The 25,129-nt window shown below is 38.2% G+C and overlaps 2 protein-coding genes across 37 annotated transcripts in view; both read right to left on the bottom strand.

Moving 5' to 3' along the window:
* Positions 1-3,748: 3,748 nt before the first annotated feature.
* On the bottom strand, positions 3,749-23,199 carry SLC35A3 (solute carrier family 35 member A3). Its single transcript, XM_059478599.1, has 8 exons — positions 23,118-23,199; positions 13,074-13,278; positions 12,068-12,222; positions 11,843-11,965; positions 10,555-10,726; positions 8,409-8,527; positions 7,768-7,901; positions 3,749-5,666 (listed from the first exon to the last, which is right to left on the bottom strand). Exons 2-8 carry the CDS (start codon positions 13,258-13,260, stop codon positions 5,576-5,578), a joined length of 981 nt encoding a protein of 326 aa, XP_059334582.1. The 5' UTR covers positions 13,261-13,278; positions 23,118-23,199; the 3' UTR covers positions 3,749-5,575.
* A 241-nt stretch (positions 23,200-23,440) lies between these two features.
* Positions 23,441-25,129, bottom strand: part of LOC132076649 (hornerin-like) — a 48,393-nt gene continuing 46,704 nt past the window's right edge. For all 36 annotated transcript variants that reach the window (XM_059477844.1, XM_059477835.1, XM_059477857.1 and 33 more), the window contains one exon: positions 23,441-24,905. In XM_059477844.1, coding sequence (XP_059333827.1) covers positions 24,807-24,905 — 99 coding nt within the window. In that variant the 3' untranslated portion in view covers positions 23,441-24,806. The remainder of the gene's footprint in view (positions 24,906-25,129) is intronic.

Genomic DNA, 25,129 nt, shown 5'->3' on the forward strand with positions numbered 1-25,129 from the left:
TCATTTTGGAAGAGGGATGAAAAAGGACAGAGTACTTATCTCCCTAAGGGTATTCCAAGGCACAGGCAGATGATGGTTTCACTAATTTCAGGTAAGATTCCTCAGGGAGTGCCTTTACACCAAGCTTGAAGAACAATGTCCCTAGATAAGGAATCATTAATTTGTTACCTAATAGCATAAAACTTTCAATTTAAATCGTGTTGCATGTTAACATTCAGAGCAGGGCAAAATTGGCAAAAGAAACTGATAGAAATGAGGTGTCCTGAAAACTGCTTGTGAAATGACCCAGTTTTATTATATGAATCTGCAGAACGGGCAGAGAAACGTTATCCATCATCTACAGAAACTGCTTGTGAACTCTGTTCAGGTCTTTGACATATTGTAAATTACAGCTATTCATGGCTCTTACAGTGTTACAGTGTTTTACAGCCACACCCCACACTATAACTTGGTACTGATACTCAGGTGCTCCCTACCACCCCTTGTTCAGGGCACATCTGGGGTTTCAGACCAGAAGAGCATCACAAGAACACTGCAAGAAATCATGACACAATGGTCAAAAAGAAGCACGTGCATAAGGCAAGTCTCTCCTTTTAACAAAGCTCTCAAACAGTTTTTAATCATATTCCTAATAAAGCCAATGCTTAATTTCAACCACTTTATTACTATAGTGGCATTATCTACTCATATAGAAGAAAAAAAATACAGTATTTTATCTTAATATGGATTAAAAGAAGGACTGTGTTAGGTCCTGTAAGATGCATTCCAGTGCTCAGCAGTGTTAGACCAAAAAAAAATAACCTTTTCCAAATTGCCTGGAAACACCATACATTAGAACTGTATTCAGTGTAATCACACACGAATATCAACGTGTAAAAAACTAAGACTACCTTAAAATTTTTGCTACAATGTTTGAATACTATATTTGGGCTCATATATTGACAACAAGGACAAAGTTTTAAAAAAATCTAAAAAAATCATGGCAGCAAATACAAACATATGCTTAGCATATAAGCAATTCTTACTGAGCTATAAATCACTAATGAAATTAATATTTCTAATTACAGTCAGAATGATGACGGGAGGTTGCAGACAAGTTAATGTGCCATGTCTACTCTTGGATGCAAATGTGCAGCAGACATTCAAGAGCAAGAACAAGCACTGAATGGCAAGTCAGGACACTATTTCTTGTTCTAGAAAGAGTTAGAAATTCAGCTGAGAAATACTTATAAAAAGCTAAGAATTCAACTGAACAGAACTTTGGACAGTAACTGAAGCAGAAGATATGATCTAATCAATTTCACATATTTTGTTGCATTTTGCCCCAAATTTTTCTTTATAGAATGTCTTAATTCTAGATACCTAAAAACATACAATGAGCTTACCTGGAAAGAACAGGACTCTCTTCCTCTGGAAATTAATCAGCATTAAAAATGAAAAGAACAATTAAAACAAAGGCAAGGAAACAATATTTGGACTTTCTTACAGTAATGCACCATCTTAGGTAATGACAAATTACACATATATGCTATAATACCATCTTATACATAACTGTTACCTTTCTAATACACAAAAAACCCCTTTTACTGGTTTTTAATAACTCATTCTCACAAATATAGAGAACATAGATTTCAGATATGAAAGGAATGCATAATCCTCCTCAACATAATATCCAGCAAGAAACATTGTCACCAGGAGGAAACAAGCAACAAATTCAAATTTGGAAAATGCCAATTGCTTAAATACAACAGAACATGCAGGGCTGATCAGGAAATACATTCAAATATGAAAGTTACTGACAACAAAAAACAGAAGAAATGCAATGTTTCATTTATCAATTAAAAAAAATAAACAAAGTCTATTACAGTATTTTGAATTACAGCCACAAAAATAAGTTAAAAACACATACAAAAGAATTATGTACTACTAAGAGCCTGTGAGAGGCCTGTATGCACATGAAACACAAGCAAAATGAGATTGTTTTGGCTTTTTGAGGAAAAATAACATAATAGTTACTAAAACATTGTAGTAAATAACCAAAGGTGTTACAGTATAGAAGTTTAATCTAGAACAATTATCTACCCTTTACTGAAACAAATAGAAAGGGAGGTTTTCTTAAAGTTTATCTAAAACAATGAAGTTGAATAAAACTATACAATTACCTGAACTCTTTGAGAATTATCTGAATTCTTTGAGAATACATTTTTGGGCACTTGTGGATTGCTTAGAAATACAATATTGAAAGAAAAGTTTATCTTACTTTATTACACTCAATTTTTTTTCACCATTGAATTGATATCTTTTGCTTTGAAGATAGTCCTAAGTTTATTGTTATTTGACCATTTACCATGTATCCCAGAGATTCTCAAATAAAACTACCAAATATCCAAGCATTCAATAAATACTAGTACACCCAACATATAAGTCCAGAAAGAAAAATCACATAATTCAAGTTATTGCAAATAAATAGCTAGCTATAACTTCTATAACTTTATAAATATTTAAACAAAATTCTGCTATGTATAGGTTAGCCTCCTAAATATACAACTAAACTAACAAAACCATTGTCTAAAAGTCAGAAAATAGTTCAGAAAGACAAGTTTATTTTTGGGAAGTTAGACTCCTACACCATTTGCTTTTAGGGCAAACTCAAAGTACATTATCCACTACCTCCCAAAACTCTGTGCTAGCTATTACTCTTTGGTTAGTTAATGAGTTATAGACTTAAAGCTACTTAAAAAAAATAAAAATCCAAATACAGAAGTATCTCAGTGAGAAAATGTGCACATGCTCCCCAATGCAAAGGTCACAGAAATCAGTAAGCCCTCCTGAAATCCTTTCTGTTCTCACAAAGCAAGTGCTGCCTCCCCTTGCCCAGAGTCACACCTCAGAGAAGAGCCTTTCCTCTCTGTGAGGAAACACAGCTAAAAATGCAAAATCACTTTTCAGCAACAAGTCTGTGAGGATATCTATCCTTCTGCTGGAAAACAGAATTGGGCTGTCAAGTGAAAGCATGGAAGTCATGGATTTACAGGCAGGAGCGACTGTTCCTTTACAGAAAGGAGCTACTGTTCCTTAGTACAGCAGGCAGTTTTCCAAAGCTGCATGGCATTCTATTCCAAAGCAAAGAGGGAAAAGGAAAGACCAGGACATATGCCTGGTCCTTCCTTTAAACATCCTGGCAAATATTGACAGGTGTACCAGAAATATTAAAACCAGGCTACATGTCACAGAGCTCCAGCCACGTGGTAATTATTTGGCTTTTTTGGTCCCTTCCAGTACAACCGGCTTTAAAGTGTTCTCAACCTGCTTTTTATGTTTTTTGGAGACTTTTTAAAAGAAAGTTACCAATTATATCACTTGAACACTCCCACTACTGTGATTCACGAAATCAAAAGTATTCCTGTGTAGGACCAAACTCCAGTTGAGAGATTGCCACCAACACCTCCCACCTCATTTCAGAGCTGTGCAGGTCCCATTCTGTGCTTGGCACTGCCGTGAGCAGGGTGCACTGCAGGGGGGCATGGCTAAATGTGACTTTTCAAAGATTGTGCCACATTGAATGTTACGTGTAAAAGATTTAATATTAACCCAGAATGCCCATTTAGATAGCTTTGATTGCCAAGTAGCAAAGCTACTGCAATTACAACATGCTGGGACAGATTCAAAGTTCACAAAGCTTAACAAGCTCTAGGCAGAGCTCTGATATTTCTTTAATGTCTTGCTCTGATAAGACAAACAAACAAAATGTTGATAAAACATGTAATTGCCAACAGAAGAAAGAAACCATTTTTACTTGATTGACATCAGTGGAATTCTTCCTTTCCCATTTACAATACTTCACTAAGACATCTCAGAGCACTCCTACAGAATCTCCTGGTCAATCAGATGAGGTACTTCGGTAAACATTTTAAAACACCTTTCTATTACACATTTCCTTTAGTACAAGACAGATGTGAGAAAGAGAATGGAGGGAGTGGTGGCAGGTAAGAAAGGAATAAAGACATTTTTACCACTTGCCATTCTACTGGTAAGGGACTCCCAAAATGCTTTTATATAAATGCACCATCACAGGTGTCACATGAGTCACTTGACATTAACATCCATTGTGAACCTGAAAACCAATGATTTTTAAGACAGTTTTTTTTTTGTTTATTAGTTGCAGATTTTTTTAGTGTTTCTGACTATATGCAAGTGTTCATAACAGTCTAATTAATCTAATTGCAGCAAGGGTTCTTTGTGAAGTGTTTTTTTTGTTTTTTTGTTTTTTTTTGCTTTAAACAGAATAACAGCATGCTTTTATATTTACCTATTGCACAATTAATTGCTTTTTAATTATACTTCCTATTACAGTAATTCTACTATTAGAACAAATAGGTCCAGAGAACCCATTTTAATCTGTTGGCTCAAGGACTCTCAGAACAAAATAATAATAATTTAAAAAACCCCACCAAAACTCCAATTAAACCATTACATAGAAATATACAGAAAAAGCCTGGAAGAGTTCATGAGTAAACAACACTTGTTTAAAAAACACCTCTGTAATAAAGTACAGTACAGTATACAGATGCCATACCATAATATCTCCAGATGGAGCTGTTACAGACAATGATAATGCCTTTAAAATGCTTATTATGAGCTCTTTGTCTTTTGAAATCATGGTTTAAAAAAAATCTTCAGAGGCGATTTAAAGCACAAAAACTACTTTTAAGATTCTACCAAAAAGTTGATTTATAATCAGTAAAAAAAAAAAAGAATGAACATCACATCTGAGCAAGCAGCCATCACATCCCTACTGCTGCTCCCAGGTTAGCACAGTAACCTCCAGCCTGTGTTCCCAGAGTTATTCCATCTGCTCCAACACTACAGGCTGATGAAGGCTGGAGTATTCCTCCCTTTGTATTTCAGTGAGAATGTTAACATTCCTACAACAGTTTTATAGAAGCAACAGAATTAAAATACTATCATTTAATAACAGATTTCTGTTATTAAATCAGCCTTCTAAAAATATAAAAATATTTGATATTGTGAAAGTGTCTTTCAATCATACTTCAATTTTCAGTTTTAATAAGGAGTACCTAATTAGAACCATCACTTTAGAACTATGACTTTCTGCTCATTTCACGTAAATAGACAAACAGTTAAAAACATATTTACTAAGATTAAATAGAATTGAATAGCAAAAACATACAATCTGACAATGTTGTCGTGTGCTCTTTTAAAGAGTGCATAGGACATATTTCTGCAGCAGTCAATACAGTAATTCTTGTGATGCAATCTCAGTCAAAGGTGTAAACATTCCTAATTGTAGTTTCTTGGAAACTTTTGGTTCTTTCAAGTTTTTATTAGCAAGTTGCACTGGGCATTCCCCTGACATTTCCCCCCCCATCAGTTGCAGACAGCATCACCCTCCACCTGTAACCCCTCTGGCTGTTCAGAACTACTCTTCAGCATTTCTTCAATAGATGCAGGGCAGTCATCCTTCCCTGGCAGTGCACAGTGACACTTCCCACATGCCAGTGCTAGCAAGGCCCCCAGTGCATGATCTCGAGAAGCAGGTTGATGAGGAAGTCTGCTATGCCTTAATGGGATTTCCTGCAGGTTTGGGATCATAACCATATAGAAAAGTAGCTGCTATTACAAGGATGGCTCCGAGGAAAAAGACACTGAATAGAACAGGGATGAAAAAAAAAGTTTGTTTTAGTTGATGCAAATTTATTTATGCAATACAATCAAAAGAAAGAACATTTTTCCACGAGGAAAACAGAAAGATAAATTATATTTGTCCAATTGATAAAGACCAAAATAATTTGTATGCATTTCTTTTAGGGGGATGCACAAAGCTTTTGAGGTAAGAAACTTGTAACTGCAAATTCATGTATCATTATACTAACATATTCTGAAAATTAAAACTACACTTTCATGGAATTTCCAAAAGCAATCAGATCAATCCTTTTCCCCTTAAACTTTTACGTAAAGATTTATGCAAAATGGAATCAGGGGCTGAAGAAAAGCAGTTTCTGTGGTTACCCACCCATTCTTATACTACATACATCATGTTGTTGGAGCTGTGTTTGCTTTGAAGTCCAAAGCTTATGTCAAAATAAATTACTGCTGCCCAAGAACCAGTTTGCAAGTCAGTATAATCTAATTTTTGTCAGATACAGAAAGATCTGTCTTATGACAACACAATAAAGGCATCTTTTCTATTGTGACATTTTGGTCTTTCAAGTTTTTTTGATAGTTAAAGTCTGATACCAAATAACCAAAGCTAGGAGACAATCAGTACATATTTTAGAAAAGAATCTCCTCACAGACATGACATCATCAACAATTTCATCTTCTGAAGCAAATGCTAAAAAAACTGTGGCATATGATATGATAATCCTTCAGAGAATACATTCAACCTGTTTTGAGACATGGCCCCTTGCAATACATTCAAGCATTTAAGTACTTTACATCGATTACCCCATCAAAACTGTTGATGTGACAGAAAAAATTGCAGTTTCAGTTCAAATGCATTGTTAGCATAAGCAAGGTACTAAAGATTAAGTTTGATTAACTCAAGTTAGTCAAGTTTTATTAAATAGGATCGCCTCAAGTTCTACCTACTGCTACTTGGCTGTATTTAATTTTCAACATGTTTGCAGAAGCTGTTAAGTTACTTATTAATTTTCCATTTGAGTACACAGAAATTCTTAAAGCACTTTCTACATTTGTTTTAATGGGACAAATATAATCTACTTATAATTTAAGTTCAATGTCCTCCACTTTTTAAGACTAAACAGCTATTCAATTTCCTTTTTTGAATGCTTAAGTCCTGATAATACAGAATCACAGAATGGGTAAGGATAAAAGGGACCGCAGTATTGCAAATATATATTTTTAGATAAAAAGATGTTTCTTTGTACCAGATACAAAAGTCATAAATATTATTCAAAATATTCTTGTGTTATGAGTACATGTAACATATGCAAGGAGTGTTGGTCAGTCATAAGTAAAATCCTATTCCTACACCTGGAAGTGGGATTATTAATTCTACACTCCATATAGGAACATGCACTGCCAAGACAAGCAGTGTTCTCAACCTACCCATGTACAAAGCCTGTGGCACACAGAGCCACCAGTGTCTGATCCCCAAAGCATCAGGACAGTGTACAGGGCCTAGAAAAATGGAGCAAGGATTTCTTTTTCTTTCTTGGCTGTTCTAACTACAAGATATTGCATTGCCTTTAGAAAAGGCTTTGCCTTTGGGCTTCTGCTTGCCCTTGGGCAACTCAGTGCTGCAGCGTCACTTCCATGGGTGCGTGACTGCAGTCACCTGTGTTAGAGCCTGTGCTGCGGGCGATGAAAGGCAGCACAGAGGCGATGCCCCTGTGCCGGCCCCGCAGCGCGGGACACGGAGCAGCCGCAGCCCCTGGTCCCGGGCCCGCAGCGCGGGACACGGAGCAGCCGCAGCCCGGGCCAGGGGCGCGGTGCCCGCAGGGGGCGCGCCCGGCCCGAAGAGCGGCCCCGGGCAGCGGCAGCAGCCGCAGGGAGCGCGGCCCCCGAGCCGCGGGGCCCCGGGCCAGCGGCTGCTCACCCGCCTGAGAAGCTCACTGTTAGCTACGGGATGAGGCTAAACCTTGATGTGCAAGACATTCCGAAGTGCGGCTTGGATGGGATTTCTCTTTTATTTATTTTCGCAGTTATATCTGGTAAGCAGTAAATTTTCAACTGTTTTTTTTTTTTTTTTTTTTTTTAGTAAACATGGAAAATAATTCTTACCTTGTAGGGACAAAATCTTGCAGCCAGAAATAGGAGATCAATGTTGACAGTATAATGGAGAGAGAAGTTGCAAATCCCTTTAAAATGTTGTCGGCATATTTTATAACAGCAGCAATCACCAACCCTCCAAGTGCCTGGAAAAACAGCAAGGTTTGGATTCACAAAACGATAATTTGACTGAGAGCATCTGTTTTGACACCATGCACCTACTTTAGGAAAAGCTTTTGTCTGTGTTGAGGAGCAATACATTTATTTTATATTAGGAATATATACAGTTGACAATAAATATTGGAGGAGTAGTTCTTTCCCCATTAAAGAAATTGTTGATCACATTACCACCATTAAATGAGTGGAAATGCTTGTACTGTACATTTTTAGTCACATGGGGAAGGGCATATAGAGAGATAAATTTAAACATCACAAAATAAATAATGCTTACATGCTTTTAATTTGCACAATACTTAATCACATACTTGCTACATACTTCCAGATTTTCATTCAGAGTATGATAATAATGATAAATCAGACTTTCAACTGTAGAATTCTCAGCACCTTCAAGGACACCCATTAGTTTCCACAGTTATTTATAAAAGAGTAAATCCCTGAGTGCCTTCACAGAAACATGGAACACGAGGTCTCACCTGTAGAACAACCACCACCCAAGTAAGTTTATTGTATCCTTGAAAAAATCCATTCTTTGACAGTTGTTCTCCATCATAAATGTAAACACCCATCAGTCCAAATATGCTACCAAAAAACCCTGAAAGTACAAGATTGGTTTAAAAGCTTCAGGTGAAAAACATGCAAACAGGTTCCTTGTCCTTAAAGGCTGCTCATGCATTTCTGATTTTAAAATTGGACCGTCACTTGCAATACCATCACATCCAAATGCAATCAGCTTGCTGTTCTCTTTTAAAAGCTATTCTCCACATCTGAAAAAAGTTTTGATTGTTTCCATAAAGATATCCTTATATACTTATCTTCCATTGCTTTCTACTGGAATGGAGAGATTTTTGTTTATGGCATATAGCAAAATTCACTTAAATGCAATTTCAGTTTTCCTGAAACTAGTAATGACTGAAGGCTGAAGTCACCCTGTATGACCTGGAGAGAAAAACAGGGAAAACTCTCAGTGGAATAGAAGGTCTCTGGCACAGCAGGAGCAGCAATTAGCAGTTTGCCAATTCAGACAAGGATCTTTGAAATGGGATTCTCCTGAGCCAGTCTCAAACACAATGAATTTTTACTAGTAAAGACATAATGTCAAAAGCTGAATCTGAGGTGAGACTGTGGAGTTTTTAATTTAGTGAGTCCATTGTTCTTCTATCAAATGGGAAGCTTTTCCTAATTCCTCGAGCATGACAGCAGCTACTCTGTGATTATGTCTGCTATAGTCCTGAGCATGAAAGGGGCAACACTTTTTTCTATTCCTTCTCTGAGAAAAGGTTATTTTCATCATATTTCTCAGCATCTGAAAAAGCCAGAATTGTTTTGAACAAAATAACAACTTCTGTTTGACAAGAAATAATTCTTTTTGTAGGCAAAACTAAAAACATAGTTATCATTCAGATTAAACCATTTACTTGTCATTTCCAATTAATCTGTTAAGATAAAGAAGTATAATAAACTATTCATACATCCTTATTATAGTATTGGTGTGCATTAAAAACTGATTTTTAAAACAATTCTAATTTATTTTCCCATTATTTTCTACACTTTTATAATTCTCTATGGATAGGAAAATGAAAACCTGGTTGGACATGCAGGTTTTTTGCTTGTGTTTTAAGAAAAGCTCTACTTCAGAGCTCTTGCTTATGAATGTCTGGCTAACACTTATGATCATATAAAAATGTTTGAATGTATTCAAAATTAACTTCTGCTTTTTTAACTGAAACCATTTATAATTAAAATACAGTAGTAAGAAAGTAAAGGAAAAAAAAGATGGCTTATTGACCAACTAACTAATTACAAAAGAAGCCACACCATCTCCTGTTCTTACAGTACTGTGCTACATTCTACCACTCTCCACACAGCTCTGATCCACCAAATCATCTCATGACTTAACTTTACACTGTGGATTTGATCCCTAGTCCATCCTAAGGCACTGGGAAGGTCAAATTCTGCTCAGTGCACTCATTCAAATGTGCCATAAATAGATTTTGCCTACAAAAGGTAGGTGAAGACTAGAGTGGTTAATGTATGTTAATATAGGTGATGTGAATATAATGTGATGCATGCTGATAGGTGCACTGTAGGTACAGCTGTACAAATAGTTAAGATGAACTGGTATTTTCCATATGCCTCTCCTCAATGATTATGCACACAAAAGAAAATTACCTTTGCTACTGAAATAACAGTAAATAATTACCTCCACTTTGTTCACAAACAAAGCAGATTTTATAGCTTGCACTTTTAATACAAAAAGCTGCCTACCCAGACATGAGAGGAAAAAATACATTAATCTTAAAACATCTCAAAACACTAACTTGGAAATGTATTTCGTTTTAATATTCCTACATTCTCTAAAAAATAGTAAAAAAAATTCAATTAACAGTTTCTGCACAAATGTACAGTTATTATATTAACAAAGTAAATCAAGAACTAGACTGAAATCAGAAAGAAATGCCTATAATTCCCTCTAGCAGAGTTTGAATTTTGATTTTAAAATAACTTATATGTAGCATACTAAAATGTTGGTGGTATTTTTTATTTATACATTTATTTTGCACAATTGTCTTTATGCTTCAGAATGCAGTATCTCTAACAGATGATTAAAATTAAACTTACCAAGCTGAATGTTTCTGATCCACACAGACTGCTTAGTTTCTTTTAAAATTTTCTCAAAATAAACTCCAGCAAATCCACTAGAAAAGCATGCTATGAGAACTGCAATCAGGCCTACAAACTGTGATCCTGCTGAGTGCTCCTTAGCAGGTGTTGCTTGAGAGTCTGAAGGCCACTGGATTTAAAAATAAATACATAAAACTCACTGATGAAATCAAGTCATGAGTATCTACAAAATGCAAATTTGTTTTCCACAGACAGTAACAGTTACTAAATACAGACAATCACATACTTGAAAAATTTTGTATTTTGCACTACAAATACCTTTAAAAGACTGCAAAGCTGTAATTATTTTCCTATGTATTTGTAAGGAGTAAAATTGTGCCTGAACTGGGAGAATATTCATCAATTTAAACAGCTGCAGGATTTATATTTTATAAGCAAGAACTGTTTGTGAATCCCAGTATGACTTATCATGGTCATTCTCTGCCACCAACTTGTGCCACCCAACAGTTGTTCACCTTACAAATATAAGCACAGTTAGGAAATGACTTACATCAATTGTCTTTAAGATAGGATGAATTGTGTTTTTCATGTGCCCCTCTTTGGTGATTGTGCAGACCAGTTAAATCTTGCAATGTGTCTAACTAATAAAATGCAATGCCATGGACAAAAACTTTCTGAGGAGTCTGTTAAATACTGTCAGAGTATTTTGTTATCATTTTTCATTACTGCATTTAATCACTGTATCTTTTTCCAAATTCTTAAATTTTAAAATAAAGTATTTCCAGGTATACTAAAATCTGCTAAAAATTCTTAGAATTTTTATCCTCTTATCCTACGAACCTGCCCTCTGAAAACTATCAACTCTGATACCTGCACTATTGAGAACTGGGGCCAATTTAGCTTTTTAAAATAAGTCTAAAGTAAATTTGCCATGCTGAATCCATATGACAAAGTGAACACAGCCTGCACTGGTAGACACGATCTCTGAATTCCTAATGCCTGAAGAAACGTGCTAATAAAATTGCTATCATTATTACTTGCAGGTTGCTCCAGAGGCCCTGTCACATTCTATAGTAGAGCACTGGGTTGCAAAAGAGGTGTTATCTTCTGCCTTTGAACCACTTCTGGTGTCCTCCAGACCTGGCCAGCTGTGATTCGTAGCTCCTGACTATACTCTGGGGCTCGTGTGCAGCTGGTAGAATCAGAAAGCTGGATAATCAGTATAGAAATTCATGCTTCTTGAATAAACACATTAAAACTCCACAAATCACCTGCAAATATTTACCTGCACAAATGCCACTCCTGTCATCAATATTACTAGTGACAGCCACTGGTATACACCCAGTTTCTTGCTCAACATGGACACAGAAAACAATGCTGTGGTGAGAATTTTCAGTTGATATGTAACCTAGAAGAACCAGAACAGTTACTGCTACTATGCCACAATTCATGGGTTTTCTTGTTTCTTCTTTTTTTTTTAAACTTACAGAGAAATCCAAATATGCAATACCTGGTATGTGGCTGCATCTAGGTTTGACAATGCTACATATAGCAAGTTGTTCTGAAGAGTGTAAATTCCTGAAGGAATAGCAAGTTTAAGGGTTTCCATGGGTTTGTTAAGGATTTCATCATGTAGCACTCTGTTCAGAGTCCGTAAATTGCATTCTACCCAAAGAAACAGTAAAAGAAATAGACATTCACTAAAAGGAAAGGAGTGGAAAAAAGACAAACAGCAATGTTCTGTTCTTAAATTGTTGCCTCTTTTTATAGCTATCACTACACCAAGACCTGAAAATACCATCTATGTTTGTTTCACTTTCATAGGCCTTGTATATTTCCTTATGGAAATATGGCTGCAAGTGTCTTCCTGCAGCCTGGAATATCAGAATGAAAACAATTATTCAAAATACTTTGAGTTAAACTTATTCAAATTCTATCAAACACTTAAGATAATACATCAAAGAGTACCACCTAAAAAGTGCACATTTAGAATCCTACAGAGTCATCAATATTTATGAACAGGCAATGACATTTTTAAGCTGTTGAAAATCAAACAGAAACCAGATAAATTCAGTTTTAAATATACAAAATAAAAACTAGAGTAAATGTGAATATAGTTTTCTTTTTTTAGGCTTAAACTATGATTCTTCCTGTAACAATGAAATTGCTTCTTCCCTTCTGCATCTGCTGTTTATCACTGGTTTCTAAATTATCATTCATCCTTTGGACACACTTAAAGCTTTTCATTTTTTCCTACTTTTACATACAGATTTCTTAAAATGCCTGAGAAAACACAAACTTTGAGATGTTAACATAAAATTCATTCCTGCCCTCCTCAGTATCCATTCTCTCAAGCAAATATGCAGTATGATTATTGTCTTTCCAAGACTATTTCTTACACAAGGAGAAGGGAAATGCTTTGTTGTATGCCTGTACTCACATGGCTGCTTTGCAGTTGCCACTACAATACAGCATATTGATTAGGAAAATTACTTGGTGCAAAATTTGACACATACTGCTGTCTTTGTAGACTAATAGAATACAGGCCAAAATCTTCAGAAGTTCAGCAATAACTACTGCAGTAGAGGACAAGTAACGCGGTCCTTCTTCTTTCAGCGTCCGAGAATAGCGCATGGTCAGCACTAAACTTGTGGTCTGAAAAACCAGGATGCCCAAGGAAAGGTACTTTAAATTGGCAGACATTTCTTGACCTTTTCCTTTCTGAAACAGAAAAAAAGAAACAAACCCAAAGGTAATATTGCAGACATTGGGAATCACTGGTTTGTTTATGTAGGTGAAGGCTCAGAAGGTATTTTCAGGGTGATGGTGTTTTCTGCTGGGGTACAGCAGAATGCCCTGTGCTCCTGCTGCAGTGAGCTGTTCCCACACTGAAGAGATTTTCCCACTCTTCCAGCTCTCCCAAGGCTGTCAGGTTGCAGCCTCTGCCTTGCCAGGTGGCACCAGGCCTGCAAAAGAAGGGTGAGGTTGGGCTGCTTTAAATGAGAATGAGAGGTATGCCTGACTGAAGGGAGAGTTGTGGGAAAGCAGAGTTGGAGAGGAAGACATGGGATGGAGAAGCTTTAGGGGAGGCAGCACTAAACCTGTCCTGCTGATCATCCTGCCCAGAAAAAAATTCATTGAATATAGATGACGAGGTCACTGTAACTGCTTTCTCAGGCTGCGCTGACTACCACAAACTTCATGTTGGTACAGCTGTACCATCCTCATCTCTACCAGGAACTTTCACCACGTTGATGCAGTTTTCTTTGCAATGTGTCACCAGTTTAAAGGATTAACTTATTGCAGAAGACTAATAGAGACAGTATTTTTCATTTTGCAACCACAATATATGACAAGGTGATTTAAAAAAAGCTTGCTGCTACTCAGACTATGACATGATTTTTGCTATGCTTCATATAAAGAAATTTCATACACAGAAACTAATGCTTTCTATAAAAGATTATCTTCTACTCCCTTCATTGCCCATTTACTCAAAAACAGAGCCATTTTTAATAATGTCAAATTAAATCAAATCAATAACTAGAAGTTTACAACTATGTTTACAAGCAAAAGAAGAGTAACAAGCCAAGATAATGTATGTGGTTCTCAATTTCAGAAGTCAAGACGCAGCCCAGCTGCTGGGTGCATATGGCAGAGCTGTCCTCGTGTTTTACACCTGCAGGCACACAACTTCTGACTCATTAACTACACAGCTTTGTCCACACTGCTCAAGGATGTGCTGGTACCTCTAAGTATTTATGGCTAGAACTGAAGCAGTTTCTTGCTAACTGCATTTCTCTAGCTCAAGATGCATTTCATTGCTGGTTTTGTAGACATTTGGAGAGCTAAACTCTTCAAATATTTCTGATTATTTTATATTTATAAATGTAAATATAAATAAATATAAATATATATTTATATTTATAATATTTTGTCCTTACCTTGTCTCTAAGCATTTATAGATTTTCTCCAGTCAAATATTCAAAGTTAAATTATTACCTGTACAACGCTGACACTTAAAAGACATTGCAGTAACCTGCACACAGGAGTGAATTATCAACAGCCACAAAGATATGAAGTACACATTTGTATCCTATGCAATAAAATTATTTGTCTTAAAAAATCATGCCTTTGTAAAAATATTTGTAAAAGCATACTGGCAAATAAGGAGGAAAAAGATGCCAGGATGCTGAAACAAAGGAAGAAACACACAAGGTTTCATTAAGGAATCTTAATAAGAGATACTTTTACATGAACTATAATCTCATTTAACTTCTGAAGAAACAAATACTAAAGATGCAACTGCACTGGAGCAGTATGAATCAAACAGACATATAAACTATGAAGGAGAAGAAAGCTGCAGACAATACTCAAGATTTGCTGTTTTCCACTGGTTCTGGTGAAATAATCCATTACATGAGGGTGTTAACTGTGGAATTATGCATCCTAAACAACAAAACTGAGATGATCTGATAGTTGAAGAACAACAACCCTGATGCGTAAATTTGCTACAGCTGAGAACAAGTAGGAGAAAAAGAGCAGTTCCTGCAAAGTGATGAAGGAGTGACATGCACATTCAGAGACCATGCTTTCTGGAGAAGTACCAGCAACACAGACACAGGGAAAAGAAGGTAAAGAAAAAAAAAAACAACTGAGAGAAAATACAGAACTGAATGTCACTAAAAGGCTTGCCTATGATACGAGAGAAAACTGACATTTATGTGAGCCAACTTGAACAAACAATTTCTTTCACTGTTCCCATCTACCTCATTTTTTAGTATTCAGACTTGAAAAACTGGAAATAGAGCAATATATTGTTAAGACAAAAATTTCATGAAAGCACACATACAGATAAGTCCTTAGAACTTTAAACTGTAGGTTTTTAAACTTGTTTTTGGTTGGTTTGGTTTGTTTGTTTTTAGTTTTCAAAATGCTTCTAAACACACATATCCCTCCTGACTCAAACCCAAATTTCTGCATTCTGTCAGCCTGTGAAATGACAAAGGGGTTTACAAATGTTAAAAATCATCAGATATCAATTCTGGAACCTTCAAAACAGGCAGTAATATTAAAAATTATGTTCACAATAATTTCTTTGTAAAATACAACCACCTATTTATGAAGCAGCTTAAAATGTAATTTTAAAAGTAAATCACAAGTATGCTAATGAGCAAGTAGCAGAGCATTCAGCATGAAAATACACCAAGAAGCACAAGCACAACACTTTGATAAGCCCATAAACAAAGCCATAAGAATCCATACCACATCATTATATTTATCTTCTGTCTTCTCTTCCTTGGAAGTCATGATAGAAAAAGGGAACTTTCCCCAGTGAATCTCAAAAAGGCACCAGCAGCAGGAAATACTTCCTGCTAATGCAAGGAAATCACTAATGCATCTCAGAGTTCCAAAAGTGCACATAGAAGGGAACCTAAGTGTCCAGCATGAGATAGCTGAAATAAGGGTACTTTTAAAAAGTTGTCCTGTCAGTGGTGAACAAGACAGGCTTGTAGACAGCAAGTGTGTGAAGTTTCATGCTGTACTTACAAGCTGGTTCACCAAGCAGGAACTAGAGTTCTGAAATGTACACATGCCAATAATATAATCACTCCTAAGCACACAGAACACCTCACCAGCTCTCCTGGTCCCTTCTCTTTAAAAAGAGAAGCTTATTAGCTCACAGACCTCTCCTGCAAACTGAATAATCCACAAAAGGAGCAAGATATTGAATTTTAAAGAGTTGGGCTGTCTTCAACTGCAGTCTCATAGCACCTTTAGATTTACAGGTGACTATCAGAGGTGTAAGAGCTCATTTGTAGCCATGAGCTCCTGCTACCCTCACAGCAGCAGCCCTCACAGAACAAATGAACTTTTGCCTTCAGTAACAGCCCACACCTGGATTATCTTAAACCAACAATCATATCAAAGTTCCCACTGCATTTCCTGTACAGAGTTACAGCTCAGGTTCCTCACTGGGCTCTGGATGCGCTGCTCAGTACTCTGCAGGATAAATCTGTGTAAAAACTCAGATTTAGGTTTGCTCATTCAAAGACTGGAAGTTGAGTGGTGACATGAACTCTGCCTTCTGAACTGTACCTTACACTGGGGTGTGCCAAGGACCTGCACTTCCCTGACTATAATACTAAACAACTCCTCTCAGGGACTGGGCTCGGTACCTTCTCCTCTGTTATGGTAAAAACATCAGTTCCCTCTGCGTCATCCCTCAGGTGTGCCAGGGACACACCCTGCAGCCACAAGGAAGGCAGCCCACACAGGAGCCAATACACAGGGAGCCAAGGTGGCATTTACAGCCATGCAACATTTGGATTCAATACCCACAGCTGCATAAAATTTGGATACTATGTGAAGAGTTGTTCTCCTTGAAAGGAAAAAGGATGTTGGAAAGGTTCTCAGAACACAAACCAAAGCAAAGCAATCTATACAGGAAGTAATACTGTCAGCTCAAAGTACCATACTGCCCAAAGTCTGAAGAATAACTCTTCAAAAGAAGCAGATTTTTTGAAGAGGAAAATCACATATTTCCAGCTCATAATAATAATTCAAAACTGAATACATTTCTGACTTACAGATTTTCATCTCTCTTTGTAATACCTCCAACTCAGGCTAAAACTTAATATTTTACGTTTTATTTTTAGTTCATCCCTACACTTTCCCTACTCAAATACTGGTAAATTCTAATATTTGCAGATGAAATTAGGCCCTAATCAATTTGACTTAATGAACAGCACACCAAAACTCCTTGATACTAATCAGTGTTTACTACAGAGCAGTAAGATTATGGGACTTTTCTTAACCTTAAGATTTTGTCTTTTAAAGATCTGATGGTATAAACTCCTGAAGTTTTCAGCTGTACAAGTATCTACTGTGGCAAAATCCTGTGCAAAATTAAGGATTAGTCTATGAACCGATTCTATTCTTAACTTTGTAGAAGGACTCAGAATTACAGGGAGTATCAGAGAAACTTATAGGAAAAACTCCAAGCACCCAACATTATCTGAAAAGTAGATGAAAGTCAAGAAAAAAATTAACAGTAAATTCCAGCAAGTCTCACAACAAAAAAGTAAGTTAAATTCACCAAAAGATTTGACAAAAATAACCTCTATTGGCAACTATTTCTTTACTCCTCCATACTCCATCACAAGTAACGTTTAATTTAAAAAAAGAAAAATAAACTAACTAGTATCATGCTACAAAACTTCACAGTGATGTCATTACATGAATTAAATTCCTTCCAGCCTAGCTGTGAAATGTTTTTACTGCAGACAGTTTTTTAGAGTAAAAAAGCCAAGTTACAGGAGTTATTTTTCTTAGGTCTTATTCCATTTTATGACTAATCAGTTTAACATTGCACAACCAACAAAAGACATTTGTGTATCAGTTAATACGCAAAGCCCAACACAGAACTAGACAACCAGCCTCTCAAAACTGCCAAAGGCAAAGTTTAAATTTTCTGTGCTACTACACCAAATTCTCCATATGGGTTCTGCTGGAAAACAAACACTGATTGAATCCGCCTCTGTGTCATTCCAGTGGTACATGTATGGACACACTTCCTGAGCGTTTGCTTTGAAGTTAGGATAGGAGAGTAAAGAAGCAGGATGGTGTTCTCATATTTCTCCAATGAAATATGAACCTAGTGCTGACGCCACACCTATACAAATACAATAAGCTGTCAACAAAGGAGAAGCCCAACTGGAAGAGAGAACTCACAGAACCTGAAAAAACTATCTTTATAAAACTTCTTTCTATGCTTTACTTACTTTCTACACGCATTGCCCTCTTCCCTGTGCTGGATAACACAGAACTGACATGTCATTTTCTGCAACACAACTACATTCCTCAGAGAAACTTCTATTCCAAAAATATTCTTTTCTTTTTTTTTTTTTAGTAAATATAGCTTTGTATTTATCAAAAGTGGTGTAAAATACAACATATACTTTAAGTATAGAAATAAATGGAAGAAAGGAACCTCATGAAATGCAGTAAGGCCAAGAGCAATGGCTTGGGTGTGGGCTGGGCTAATTCAGGAACAGGCTGCCCAGAGAACTGGAGAAACTCCATTACTCCATAAGTGTTCAAGGCCAGGTTGGATGGGCTTTGAGCCACATGGTCCATGGAAGGTGTCTCTGCTCAGGGCAGGGAGTCAAAAACAGATGACCTTAAAGTTCTCTTCCAACCCAAACCACTCTGTGATTTTATGACAAATATTCCACATGGTACAGAGGCTGCATAGACCTCTCCAAATCTAGTTAAGTGCTGCTGAACTGCATTCTGAAGTAGATTTACAGACACACAAATAATTTAACTGCCATATTTGGACTGCTAAAATTTGACAATACATTTCTTTCTCCCCTCACCACCACAAGATGAAATCTGTCATGTCACTGTAATTATAGTAATGCATGTCCTAAATATTTTGTATACCTCACTTTAAAATGTCACTATTACGTTTTCCATTTTCCTCATACTGTGAACAAGTTTCTTATTTGTTCCCTCCCATAAGCTATCTAAAATTGTCAGCTGTTCCTCCCCAAAAACCTGGCACTTTGCACTAAATCACTGCAAATAACTTCATCATTTTAAAACTTACCTTACTCTTTCTTTTGTTTTCCAGTTTGTTATTCATTTTTCTTGCTGGAGACATAAAGTGCACTAAGTACACTATGAAAAAAAACAAAACTGTGCTTCTCTTGGAGTTTGTACAATTTTTCAGAAGTGTGGCAAAAAGCAAATCCTCTAGCAAAGTCTGTTCCTCACTCTTCAAGCAGAAACTGAGGAACAAAGTTTTTTTTTTATATGAAAGTTTCCTTCAGGCAGTATTTCCAATTTCTCAATTTACATTAAAAAAAAAATCTTTACTGAAAAGAAGTGAAAACAGAACTGCATTCAAATGGTATTTTTGATCACAAGGTGATCAAGTAGAGCACAGTAGATCACTGCAGGACCTTGTTCCTGCAACATCACCTTGCTCCCTAGGCACAAGCGTATCTCGTGTGCTGGCGTTGGCTGGGGTAGAGTTCACTTTCTCCACAGTAGCTGGCAGGGAGATGTGTTTGGGATTTGTGCTGAAAAGTGCTGACAACACAGGGATGTTTTCACTGTTGTTGAGCAGGAATTACACTTTTCTGCCTCCCAGCCCACCAGTGAGGAGGCTGGGAATGCACAAGAAGTTGGGAGGAGCGCAGCCAGGAAAGCTGACCTCAAGGGACCACGGGGACATATCCCAGACCATATGGAGTCATGCTCAGTACATAAAGCTGGGAGAAGAAAGGAGGGACGAGGTTCAAAATATGCTGTTTGTCTTCCCATGTCACTGCTCCACATGCTGGAGCCCTGCTTCCCTGGAGATGGCTGAACACCTGCTTTCCCATGGAATGTGGTAAAAGAATTCTTTGGTTTGCTTTGCTTGCATGTGCAGCTTTTGCTTTACCTACTAAACTGCCTATGTCTCAACTCACAGGTTTTCTCGCTTTTACCTTCCTGATTGTCTGCCCCATCCCACCAGGGGCAGTGAGCAAGTGTCTGTGTGGTGCTTAGCTGCCAGCCGGGGTCAAACCACAATGCTTGGCCATTTTAAAACCATGCAGATTGTTTTCAAAACTGGCAAGTGCACCTAGGTTCAGAGCAGTTACACATTAAATGGTAACTGTTAAAGATCAACCAATGATTTCTTCTCAACTTTGCTCCAAAACCTTGGCTTCTGCCAAAGATAGTGGAGGATGTATCAGTAATTCACTGGCCATATATATCACTCAACCAGGAAATTCCACCACTGCCAAGTTGAACAAAGGGAATGCAATTCCATATTAACTATTAACTAAAGTCTCAATTCAGAGAAAGCTATAAACTCCTTGGGACTCAGGCAAGGTTTTCTTACATGACAGAAAACCGTGCAGAAAGGGAACCTGGGTGAGTTGTTTTATGAGCTCCCAAAGGTTTTCCATTTGTTTGTTTCTTTTGTGGGGGAAAAAAATAGCATTCTAATCTATGTATCAGGCAGGAGGATTAAAGCATTGTGAATCTTAAAATGTGGGATCTGTGGCTAAGTGCTCTTTAAGCCCACCACCCTTATCCTTAACACCAGACCTAAGAATCTAGAGATTATATTTTTTTGGCTGATGAAAATTTGGTTTGATGAATATTATACAAATCACATATTGAGTATAAATATTCTGCATTCTGGAAATTCAGGCCCTCATTAAGCTAAATGTTAACACCAGCATTTTTTTATAAGATGAAGACTTCAACTCTGCCCAGTAGTGTAATAGTTTTATATTGACATAACAGTCATTAAGCCACACTCTGCCTGCCAGCACAGAAATTTGATACAAGCTGCCTGAACTGCATCTCGTTTTCACACAGTACATACACTGTGCTCATTATATAGATCACAGCACAGATAGATCCCAGCAGCCACATCAGCCTCTGCAAGCAAGGAGCCATTCAGGTCTCAGTTTCAGTTCAGACGCCCACCCCTCCTCAAGCTCACGGAGTGCCATGCCATGAACCAAGGGACTGCTGGAATGCAGCTCCTGCAGATGTATCAAGCCAGTGAAGGAGCTTGATTAAAGGTGCTGAAAGACTGAACATTGAATCTAGCAGGGGTTCAGCTGCAGCTTACACTTCTGCTATTTGTGAATTACAAATCAAGTCTGGGTGCTCAAGGCAACACAGTGTGTCAAACACCTCAGTCAAGGTGACCTACTTGGAGTAGAATAACACAAACTAGATCCTCCAGGGAAAATCAATCTGTAGGCATTGCAGCATGCTAGTGATTACAAATAAAATGAGACAACTGAACTGCACTGAACAGATATAAATGTAAGACAAGATTCAGAAATCCAGTGGCAAAATCCTGAACTCCTAACCATCTGACATTATCATGCCAGATCCTGAGAAGCAGAGATGTTAAGGATCTCTCCTCCCCTCCTGAGACACCCTCCATTGATGTGATCCAGCTGTGCAGCCTCCTGAGCTCCAGCAAAGGCACACAGCCTGCACAGGAGCTTCAATACGGTGGGAACTGAAGTAACCAGTGAAGAAGAAGCCCAGGTAGCAAGCGGTTCAAGAACAGTCTGGGAGGAACTGTTTCTAGCAAGCCTGTCCCAAAGATAAGTATGTGTTGTGCTCCCTGAACACTGCCAAAACCAGAACTGGTTTAAGGGGACAAGTGACTTGAATTCCACAGGCAATTGGCACAGATGATCCCTGCTTTTTACTCCTTGTTGCAAACAATAGCATCACCTGAATAAGTAATTAGGCTGTGTAGGCAGCCTGGGGATTGTTGGAGGCAGAGTTACTCCTAATAATACATTGCTCTAAAGAAAGCAAATTTATACTTACTAGAAACAGTCTTGCCCCAAACCAGTATTTTTGCTACACATACTACTTCTACCAACCAGAACATCACGCATCCCGAACCAATGGATACTTATTGCTCAGAACTGTGATTTTCAACCACAAGTTCTTCTCACAATGCCTAACAATGTACAAGGGAATAATGAAGTACAGCTTCCAAAGGGAGAGATTATTGTAAATCTCTTTCTCCACAACTGTTACCTCCCTCAAACTCACCCTGCAGCCTGTAGCTCAACTCAGTGAACACACTGGTAAGTCAAGTGCAGTGCCTATGGAAAGAAGTAACCCCACAGATTTCAAGAAAAGCAGTCCATCACCTAATGTTAATTCCAAGGCCCACTTTGTCATTCTGCACATGAGGTCTTTAAAAAGCAAAGGTTGTCTTAGATACCAATTCTCCTGTGTAGAGACCCAATGAAAAATAAAACTTCCCACTGTGGTGCTCACTCAGATTTAGAAGTGTTTGTTGCATACCTTCTTTATGTCCCAAATAACACACTCCTCTTTGCTCAAAGCTATGTCAGTCTTCTTCACCCAATCATTACCTTAAAATATTTTATCTGGAATCCAAGCCTTCCTTCCTCTGGTTTAAAACACAGTTTATAGTATTTAATAAAACGAAACAACTTTGGGTACCTTCTGATATTTATCTTTTATCTTTCAGTTTATTCCATAATATGCATTATTACATTTGTTATCTCTCTATCCTCTGAATTTCGCTTAATCCATAAGTGTTGAACCTTTAGAGCGTTTCTCATTTCAAAAACTTGGTATAAAATTATGATAACCATGCAAGTACTTGTAAAATGTGCGTTTCTGTGAACTTTACATGCAGCACCACATCACGCATAGTGAGCATCTCCTCAGCACAGCACCAGCAAGGCAGTCACAACCTCAGCAGCACTGACACAGCTCTGGGCAGACCCTGCCCCTTCCCAACTTCACACACGGCCGCTTCCCCACAGCAACTTCAACATCACCCTCTTCTCCCTCTTGCCCAAACCGCTCCATTTCCAGCCATTTCTCTCGGTGTCCCTTAATCCCACGCTTTCTCTCCCCAGCCCTGCTCCCCGCCCCATCCACTAGCCCCAAAGGTTCCCCCCCCGGCCTCCCTCAGGCTCCCCCTCACGGCCAGCCCCGCACCGCTCCGCGGGGGCGGCCCGGCCGGGCTCCGCTCCCACCTGCGCGCCTGCCAGGCGGCCCCGCTCGCCGCTCACCGCCGGCCCAGCTCGGCTCGCTCCGGCTCCCGGTGCTTCCGGGAGCCGCGGTCCCGTCCCGCAAAGGCTCCGGCTGCAGCCGAGCCCCGCCCGCTCGGTTCCCAGGGCCGCGGCTGCAGCGAGAGCCGGGAGCGGCCGGGCGGGCGCGGGCCCGGGGCCCGGCCGTGTGAGGGCAGCGGAGCGGGGCACGGGCGGCTCCCGGACCCCGCGGTCCCCAGAGGGCAGCGGCACGGGCCGGGATGCGCCCAACCGTGAGCGGGGCGCTTCGGCAGCCACTGACACCAGCGTTTTGTATGAAACCCATCACAAATTTATTAGAGAATGGTAGGGCTGGTTCGAATTAAGGTACGGGCCTCTCAAACAGAACATTTCTGTGTTGTCCAAGAAACAAATTGTCCACCGAATTTTCAAGATTGTAAACAGGCATAACTTTGTGCGTCAATTGCAGGTTGATTTACCGATGGCTGGCAAAGGGTAGTGCTGCACATCAAACAGGGTGAAATCCTGGCCCCGCGGAAGCTGGTAGGAGAACTTGGATCGAAACCTCTTTCCACCAATTACAATTGTAAACCGTGACAGAAAAGCACACTACTAACAATGGACATTTTAATAGCAGGCACATGTTCAATAGATAACACATTCGTTAGAAGTATGCTTTAGGTGAATGCGCTTCGTTAACACCAAACAGAAGGTGGCTCTGAGAGCTCCAGAAGAGTTTGCTGCAAGGTGAGGAACTGCTGCTGAACTCAAAAACGGGCCCTGGTGTTTCAGCAAGCACACTGATGGACCTGTTTGTAGATGCACTCACGAAATTAACCTTTCAGATACATAAGGTATCACAGGTTAAACTAAATACTTGAGAAAGGGAGCCAAGATGGTATTAGTTTTATGAATTTAATTATTTCTCTACTCCTTCAAGGAAAAAGGCTTTATTTTTCCACAGATTTTAGTTCATCAGCCTGATCTGGAGTACATATGCCTCATATGCTTCTTTACAGAACTCTAGGTATTTGCAGTTGGTTTGAATGGAGTACATGATGTCTTTGACTGTTTCATTTTTCTAATGGATAAACTTTTATTAACCAAAAAAAAATCAGTCCTGTGAAGTTTTTTTTTTTGATTTGCAATCTCCATATTGAATTTGCATTTGATTACAAAATACTAAAACAAATACTCTGATACTACTTCAGTATCTTTTCTTCTGTCCCATGGAGAACTGCTTAAGAAGTATACATTAGCCTTACCTTATGCCATGATTAACAGGCACAGTGCTCAGTTTGCATATACAACAATTTATTTCACCTTGTCCACTTTGGCTAATAACCAAATATTTCCCTAAGTATTCATTTGTCACACCAATCATTTCATGTAGGTGTTCATAGCATTCCCTATTGGAAATAAAAACATATCCTATAGGTAGGGTACCATATGCTCTCTTAAAATGATGCCTAAAACACTGACACAACTAATGAGAACTACTAATGACTAAAACCAGAGGCAAACTAATGAGGGACATGACATACCAGCTAGACATGCAACATAACAGCCAAGTAGCATCTGCCAATTTGACTTAATGGTATTTTTTTATACATTAAGTAATTAATAATACAGATTATAATCAGTGTTTAGGATGTCAAGTAACGCCATAGAAGTTCATATAGACCATTTTGATGCAGCAGCAGAGAGAGCAAAGGCACTCAAAACACTGAATAACATCAGGAGTTGGGGAGTTGAGTGTTTCCCAGCAGAGCTCTATAAAAACAAAAAAAAGAGAGAAATTTGATAAACCCATTCCTAAATAGTTCTCTTTATTGTTATTATAAAAGCATGGACATTTTTAGAGAAATCTTTTTCTATTAGCCCTGTCTATTACATGGACACTTCTGATGTCAAAAGATCAAGTGCCACATTTCTATCAACACCTATTTTTCAGTGATAGGGTCAAAAGTATAAAGCACCTATGTGGTCCCACTTTT

The sequence above is a fragment of the Ammospiza nelsoni genome, chromosome 9 (genome assembly GCF_027579445.1).
Source record: "Ammospiza nelsoni isolate bAmmNel1 chromosome 9, bAmmNel1.pri, whole genome shotgun sequence".
Classification (NCBI taxonomy): Eukaryota; Metazoa; Chordata; class Aves; order Passeriformes; family Passerellidae; genus Ammospiza; species Ammospiza nelsoni.

Bases quoted from the DNA above. Each gene is read 5' to 3' on its own strand.
- SLC35A3 (XM_059478599.1), bottom strand. From the start codon at position 13,260: ATGTCTGCCAATTTAAAGTACCTTTCCTTGGGCATCCTGGTTTTTCAG. The intron at 12,223-13,073 runs GTATGTGTCAAA...TTCTTTGGGTAG, and splicing joins ATTAGTCTACAAAGACAGCA to AATGCAATTTACGGACTCTG. The intron at 11,966-12,067 runs GTATTGCATATT...TGGTTCTTCTAG, and splicing joins TAGATGCAGCCACATACCAG to GTTACATATCAACTGAAAAT.